An 8,551-nucleotide genomic window follows, 5' to 3' on the forward strand; every position below is an offset into this window, starting at 1 on the left:
ATCATCATGTAACGTTTCATCTTGCGATGTAATGGTAATATGTATAACAACATATGTGTATATACACGTGTCTCGTGAATCACGTGATAGCGTTACAAACAAAATTGGTGTAATAGATATATAACAACGCAACCGTCTCTGTGTTGTATTTTATACGTATATCTATGTATACACTATATAAAGGAATAAAAGCGGAGAAGAAGAAAAGGAAAAAAAAAAAAAAAACAAAAAAAAGAAAAAAACTCGATCGATAATATTCATACGCGATAAAGAGAACGGCAAAGGAACGAAAAAAAGAATGGGATGAAAGAAAAAAGATGTAAAACGAACAAAAAAAAAAAAAAAAAAAAGAACAGCGCCGAACAATTTGACAAATCGGCCAAGTGCGAGAGCGACAGAGGATCGACGAACCGATGTCACTCCCCCCCGCTACTTTTACTGTCAGAGGAACTTGTATACCAGTACATTCATTCCGTTTAGTTTTCTAGTTTTACCTTTTTTTTTTTTTTTTTCTTTTCCTTTTTCTCGATTCTCTCGCTCGCCCCAATCAAACACGCGTTGTACGCATGTACGTGGTCCACGCACACTCCTGCACGCACATATGCAACACACTCCTGCACGCACACACCCTATTAAGCTATTTTCACTCGCGTATATTCTTTCTCTCCTTACTCTTCTCCCCCCTCCCTCCCCTTTTCTTCCTTTCCACGATAACTATCTATACATAGATAATAATTATAATATCTATCTAACCGATAGTCTCACACACACACACACACACACACACACACGAAACTCTCGTCGAACGAAAGACGCGATCGATACAATTACGATTAACTAAATACACGAATTTCTCTCCCTCATAGTTTCTTTCTTTCTCTCACCTGAAATGGCTGGAAAGATTCGGCTGGAAACGGTGGTGGTGGTGGTGGTGGCGGTGGCGATGGTGGTCGTGGCGGCGGCGCTCGATCTCTCGCCCATGTCCGCGTCCTCCTCGTCCTCTTCGTGGATCGCGTCGCTGCTCGGGCTACGACTCATCGGGGAATCGCCGCTGCTGTTCGAGTGAGAGTGCGGCCTGTGCATGCCCGTCGACATGGAGAGATCCTCGGGCTCCGTTTGCTCCGGCAGATCGACTATGGGAATACCGGACAGGTTCAACGGTATTGGGATGGAGGCGTTGACGACTTGAGGGCTCGGCAATTGGCGATGCGCCGATCTCACCGTCGCCTCCCTCGCCTTTCTGCCGATCAACGGAGCGGAGCTAGTCGTCTCGGGCTCCTCTATCTCCACGTCTATATCGATGTCGATGTCCTCGTCGAGGTCGTCGCTGGCCAACGACGGGGACGTGACCTGGGATCTCGATATATGGCCGGACGTGTTCAACCCTTGGGTACCGCACTTGTGATGCATCAGGTGATGCCTCCGTCTGAATCTCATCTGGCAATGCTCGCACTCGAACGGTTTCTCGCCCTTGTGGATCAGAAGATGAGCCTTCAGCTGATTCGAATCGCTGAATTTCGCGGCGCAAAGCTCGCACGCGTACGGCCGTTCACCGGTGTGAACGCGCAAATGGCGGCGCAGGTTGGCAACCTGGACGAATTGCCGGTCGCAATGGCTGCAGTGGTACGGCTTCTCGCCCGTGTGCAGCCGCATGTGGGTCTTGAGGTGGTGGTCCCGTGTGAATCTGTAATATTTACGAGAGAGAGGCTTGCTTTACTTATTTTCATAGCTATGTCTTTCATAGAGAAATTACAATTGGATTAAATTTTTTGATCCATTTGCGAAAAATCTCTCGTTTTATTTTGCGAACGAAATTTTAGAGAGGTAAGTGTTGCTGCATTATTTGTTTTGCATAAAGTAGATACGATAGGTAAGTGGGAAAAGAAGAGTTCATTTGATCGATGGAGTAAATATATCGATATCGGTTTAAGGCCACCAGACTTTTATGTTTCAGATGGAAATATCGCAATTTGCATCTTCGGTACGCTGAATAAAGAACAGTAACGTAGAGTAAACACGGTGAAATAAGGGAGACATGACAATAACGCGATTACAGTCGAAAAACTTGTTTAAAAACTATTTTCTTTCGTCAAATCACGAACAAGATGAAAAAGCCAACTAATCTACAAACATAACATATCTTAATCTCTATCTATAAACATATACAAACACATAAAAAAAATTTATTACGAGAATAAAAAACATCAGATGCATAAACATTATTAAAATATAGCTATACAATCTTTGTTTATACAAATCTTTAACTCTATATCCTATACTCTGCCTCTTGTCATCTCAACAAATTTTAAATTCTCTCTTATGCCTTCTTACTTTACGAGTACAATTAAATTGATTGGGCAAATGCAATCCAACGATCCACAACAATTTTGGAATACATAAATAATAATCTTTCCCGAGCTCACCTTTTGTGACACTCAGGGCACTCGAAAGGTTTCTCCCCTGTGTGCGTGCGCTCGTGATTTTGCAACACGTGTTTGTAACCGAACGATCTGGAGCACACTCCACAGGTGAACACCTTGTCCCTTCCGTCTTTGCCCACCTCGGGGCTGACCGAGATGGGCGGACTGAGCGGCGCCGTCCCCTCTAACGGTGCTTGCACCACGTCCATCGCCTTCGACGATTTCTGCGTTTTCTTCTTCGCCGTTTGACCCTTCCTCGAGATTCTGTCGCCGCTGCTGCTCACCACGTTGTTGTTGTTATTGTTGTTGTTGTTGTTGTTGTGGTTGTTGTTGGTGGCGGCGGCGGCGGCGGCGGTGGTGGTGGTGGTGGTCACGGTGTTGTTGCCGCGTCTGGACGTGGATTTGGAGCTCAGCGCGGGCGACACGGGTCCGGGAGAGTGATGGAGCGGCGAAGGGGGCGAGGAGGCGGTCGGTGGTGCCCAACCACCGAACAATGTCTGGTGTTGTCTGTAGAGAGAAGGGCTCGCTGCAAGGGTTGCGTGCAACGACACGGGGATACCGGCGGCCATCAAGGCCGCCGTTCTGCTCGCCGCGAGCAATTGCTGAGGGGTGAGCATGGACAAGCCTGCCGTCGTGCTTCCCATTCCGGGGAACATCACTTGAGACGTGTTGTTGTTCAATGGCGGTGAGAGCGGTTGCTTGTCGGATTCTTGTTTCATGTCGAGATGCTGCCCGCTTATGAGTCCTGGGGAGAAAAGAAAATGAAAAATCGATGATAAAAGTAGTTTCATAAGGTTTATTCTAATTTAAGGTATTCGTAGAGAAATTGTGGAACGAATGCGTTTCTTATATGTGTTTTTGAGATAAGTCTATTATATCAAACTCTGCATCGATATTATACTAATACTAGAGAGAAGTTGTTTTTCTTAAAATTCATTTATTTATTAAAAATTGATAAAAACTTCATTGCATGTATAAAGATTTTATAAATGATTTTGATATAAAGGTGGAAAAAATATAATATAATTTTATTATTTTGTACTTTATCAATAACTGTAAAAAATAAAAAATTCCGATACAATAATTTCTTGCATCTTTCCACATATATCCATATGTAACATAAGCAAAATAAACTAGAACGATATCATCAGATGATATCATCATCTTTACTTGTTAACAACAGGAGATTCGAAAGATACAGACTTCCGGAAATCGTTCGACGGTTTGACGAATAGCGTGGCGTTTCACAACAAATCGCATCGTGGGGTATGTCGTTGGATACGATAGACGCGTGTACCACAATGCGCAAAAAGAACGAACGTTTCGTACGTGTACGGAATCGTACGACGATCTTTTTCTCCTTCGTACGTTACGTATATTCCCTCTCGCTTGTTCCGCCATTCGGCGATATTCTCCTCCTTGTTCCTCCCTCTCAGCCCTCCCACACACGTTGCTCACACGTGAGCGAGAAACTCGGTCCTCCTCCATTCACTCACACTATCGTACGATACGGTTCATTCATAAGCCTCGACTTCCCACCCACGTCATCGCGATGTACCCGCCTCTCTTCGACTTGGGGCCAACGACTCTGTGAAAGTGCAAGCTATGCCAGTGCATTCTGCAAATGTCTCCACGTGGTTTTTTCAGAAAATGGAATTTTCTGTTATGATATTCGCGATACGTTGCCGATTCAAGATTCAAGATCACTTTTTGGAGGGGAAATTTTGATTAGAAATTGGTGAAAATATATAATATTGAAATTTTATTGGTTGTTGATTTTTAGATCGATTGAAAAGTGAAAATTTTTGATATCTTTTCGAATAGAAAATAATGTTGTTGTTAAAGTTAAAATTTTCTTCTAGTTTTACGGAGTGATTTTAGCAAAATGTTACGAAGGATAATTTTAACATTCTCGAAAAAGAGCAACCCTCGTATTAGGGTTACACCTTCCGATGATTGCTTATCCGCGTGATCGGCGAGGCTCGACGGGGGTAATTGAATTAATAAGAGGCTTGGTTGCGAAATTAACGGACATAAGAAAATTATGATAACGACGAAATATAATTCGATGGTACATTTACATTCGAGAGGGAATTTCCTTTCCTTGGAAACGTTCTTTGCTACTTGTTCAGAGAAACAAAAGTATAAATCGAATTCGAGATAATTGTAATTATTCGAGACTTTTAACGGGCCACTTGCAATCTACATGCGAGATGAGACGAAGGTTTAATTTAAGAAAACAATGAATCAACCGACCATGCTTCGCCGCCACTTACTAATTAATGGGCCGTTTAGAAGAGGGACCTGTAATGAGACCCGTTGAATCAATAAGGGCGCGTAAGATCTATTCTCTTTCTTCTCTACCCTAAAACTCCCTTAACGTGGCCTAAGATTCTTACAGCCTACAATCGCCGTTTCCCGGCAACACGACCAGGAGAGTACCGCCCCCGCTCGCATCCCTACCCTAATTGGTCGCAACCCCAATATTCCGTTCCGAATCCCTTTCCCTTAGGTCTGAATAAAAATTTCTTCTTGCTGGGCTTTTTCTTTTACCGTTATACGCGGAACGTAAATTTAACGATTTATGGAAAATGCGTGGATTTTGTCAATTTTTCATACGTATAATTAATTTTATATTAAAACGCTATTTTATTTTCATTTATTGATCATCTATGATATATATATTAGAAAAGAAAAATTTCGATATATCTGGATATTTTCGTATATATTTATATTAATATATTTATATTAATATAATTTATAATATTATTTTCCAAATGTTTTCTACTTGCAATCTACATGCAAGATGAGACGAAGTAATATTTTTAATAAGTTTATTAAATAGCTAGAATTTTGAGAGATTGTACAATTTATGTTATATGTTACAAAATATTGCACAAGTATTGCAGCATAATTTTCAAGTAAATATATATTTAACGATAGATCAAAGATGTAAAATATATGATGATTTGCAATTTGTATAGTAACTGCAATAAAATCACGTTGACCATAAAATATATCTAGTTCTTAAAAAATCCCTAAAAAATTAGATGGTGTCTTTTTTTACAATATTTTTTAAAAGACGTACACACGTGAATTTTAATACAATTTATTCAAAAAAAAACGCCTTTAAATTTTAATTATCTATTAAATTTACATACAATTTATTTGTTAATCGTTCGCAATTCCGTTCTTTAATTTGACCGCGTTTATTAAATGCGCAACTGAATATGCGCGCGCGCGCCTCGAATAAATATACCGTTGCACTTTGTTTATAACCTAGAAAACGCGTTCACAGAGACGACCGACGTCAGTGGCCGCACACTTCACGCTTTCGAGCATTTTCGTTGCAATTACGCGGGAGCGTGGCTATTTTTGGACGACGGTTGCAATCGCGAAATACGTCGAGCCTCATTTTCTCGAACTCGGTTCTCTTCTCCTTCCCGTCGAGTAATTTCGCGTCTTCCTGGATTATCGATGTTTACAATGTGTCACAACACGAGCATGTCCCCGCGAGCGCTTTTAGACTTTGGCGTTGAGCCAGTGTCGTTAACATGTCCTCTAAACTCGAAAACCTTAAATGTTCTTCTTTCCGACTATCTGCTTTGTGGATTGTGATAAATAACGATTAGGCCACTGAATGTCGAATAAAATACGAAGAAAGATGGTATCTTTGTCGTATATCGAGACAAACGAGAAACTACGAATCTTTTTTGTTTTCGATCGGATGTGACGCGTGTTCTGCGATGAATTTCATCGAAATATTTATGAAACGTTTAAATCGATTATCGATTTACGCGAAAGACGAAATGCTGATGTGGCGATTGCGATATTTTTTTCGATAAAATTGTTGATCCAACATTCGTGTACAAAGTTTCGCGATGTGAGAGTGGGTGGATATACAAGTGACGGCCGTAACGTACCTGCGTTAATTTGCGCCTCTTGAAGATAAGACAGTGCCATTGTACGACGTGTTTTCACCATAAGAACACATAACACAACACATAAGAAAGATCGCTTTTGATGCTGCTCTGATGATTCAAGTTCTTTTTTATTCCAAATACGGATGATGAGAAACCACTGGGAAATTATCGAATTCTCTTCGTGATAAACTGCGACGATATTTTTCTTGACGATTCTGTTTCGACGTTTGTAGTGAAACTGGCGCGTGTCCCATGGAACCAAGCAGGTGAAGAAAAATGAACAAAAAAAAAAAAAAAAAAAAAGAAAGGGAAAAACGAACAAAAGGATAAACAAGGTACGTAAAAACGTGTTACTATTCTACTATAAACAACAAATGTCGCCGTTCGACCACGAAGAACGACGACAACCAACGATGTTACTCTGGGCTGACCTAACCCAATACTAACTGACAATCGAGTCGCGCTCACTGTAGTCAAACATCCCCCACTTCGATCCTAGTCTCCCCACTAGGTACACGGTATCCCCACTCTCGTCAGCCTTCTCTACCCTCTCGAATCGCAACCCTAGATGCGCGAGTCGCAGAAACGTACCTCGTTGGGGGATAAAGCGAGCCGAAGCGTGCATTAAACGAAGACAGATATAATGGAAGACGTTGAGAGTAGCGTAAGAGAGAAGATACTTAGAGAATACGATGAGATGATGAACGAGGACAGAGAAAGGGATCGGGAGAGAGTGAACGAGAAACAATGACAGACAGGATGAACCTGCGACCGTGATCTTTAAGAGTGGGGGGCGTTTACGAGTATAGGGAACTTGTATACTTCTCTGTCGTGTTACGATGGACGAGGATGGCTATAGAAGGCGGGTAATCGGTGAAACCTGTGAGAGAAAAGATAGGGAGTGGACGAGACGTGACGGAGAGGGAGAAAGCGAGCTTGACAATGTTCTGCAACTATAAACCAAACCTGTGTGTTGTCGCTCACCCTTTCAAATCACAAGAAACAAAAACGATAAAAAAAATCAAGAGAGGTGTAAAAAGAGATTGTTACAAAAAGCGAACCGTTTTCTGCGTGATAGTTATTCTCTTAATACACGTTCCAATTTTATTCCGTTTGACTTCGTGGAGAGTTGTGAAATGATTTGTTCGTGAAAAAAAGTCTTTGAAAAAATTTTTTTGTATCAATCTTTTAATATTCATAATGATGACTCCATATGGAAATGTAAAGAATAATAATAATAAAAAAAAGATTCTTTTTATTAATGCGAAAAATATAATTGTTAATTAATACCTATATTCAATATGCAGTTATATATGAAACTTACAATATACAAGATATAATCGAATGTTACGATTTGATATTAATATTGATATAATATTAAATACACGAATAATTAAAGAGCTAATTATTAAAATATTAAAACATTAAACATTTGAAATCATTATTGCTTTCGTAACGATATATATATCTACATATATATGTAGATATAATAAAAGATATAGAATATATGGATAAGTATATATATATATATATATAATAGGATGAATTTAAAATAATAGATACCAAATATTTAGTATCCAATGCCACAAATACATTATAGATATTTACTCTTTGCTTTAACGTTTGTAACAAATGAATGTCATATCAGTATATCTCATAATGATTATTAGAAAATATAACCATAAATGTTAAAAGCTTAAAAACGTTTCTCACGTACAATATAATAGCTTTTTATTTATTCTTGGTACATACTGATTCGCAAATCTCGCGTCGTTTCCGTTTTTACGTCGTTCGTAAGAATTTCGTAGGACTTTAACACCACTCTTAATAATTCACCTGCGGTCGATAAGGATCGCGTCGCGAAAACATTTACGACTTACTACGTCTACAAACTTACTACGTCTTCTTTGAAGCTCGACGACGCGTCGTCGTTGCAACGATAGACGGGCGCGTGACATTAAATATGCAGCGATCAACGTATCCACACTGATTAGGCGTGTGACACGATACGCGTACGCTTGCGAGACTACTAAGCACTATTTTTCGTTGAAAACAAACTGTTCAAATATTATACTCAAAAAACATTCCTCATCGTCCGATACAAATAAAAGATGATAAAAAAAAAGAAAAATCTAAACGAAACGATTACTATTTCTCTCCCATCCAAAAGTATATTCGCGAACATTTTTTTTCTTTTTTTTTTTTTTT

The 8,551-nt window shown here is 39.8% G+C and overlaps 1 protein-coding gene across 1 annotated transcript; it reads right to left on the reverse strand.

Moving 5' to 3' along the window:
- Window positions 1-837: 837 nt before the first annotated feature.
- Window positions 838-7,118, reverse strand: LOC122719348 (protein krueppel-like). Its single transcript, XM_043945085.1, has 3 exons — window positions 6,344-7,118; window positions 2,424-3,165; window positions 838-1,684 (listed from the first exon to the last, which is right to left on the reverse strand). The coding sequence occupies exons 1-3, from the start codon at window positions 6,402-6,404 to the stop codon at window positions 838-840; spliced, it is 1,650 nt and encodes a 549-aa protein (XP_043801020.1). The 5' UTR covers window positions 6,405-7,118.
- Window positions 7,119-8,551: the final 1,433 nt, after the last annotated feature.

The sequence above is a fragment of the Apis laboriosa genome, unplaced genomic scaffold, assembly GCF_014066325.1.
Source record: "Apis laboriosa isolate Shangri-la unplaced genomic scaffold, ASM1406632v1 scaffold74_cov149, whole genome shotgun sequence".
Lineage (NCBI taxonomy): Eukaryota > Metazoa > Arthropoda > Insecta > Hymenoptera > Apidae > Apis > Apis laboriosa.

Excerpts from the sequence above, each read along its gene's own strand:
- LOC122719348 (XM_043945085.1), bottom strand. The coding sequence starts at position 6,404 with ATGGTGAAAACACGTCGTACAATGGCACTGTCTTATCTTCAAGAGGCG. Across the intron at positions 3,166-6,343 it reads AGAGGCGCAAATTAACGCAG|GACTCATAAGCGGGCAGCAT; the intron begins GTACGTTACGGC and ends TTTTCTCCCCAG. Across the intron at positions 1,685-2,423 it reads TGCCCTGAGTGTCACAAAAG|ATTCACACGGGACCACCACC; the intron begins GTGAGCTCGGGA and ends TAAATATTACAG.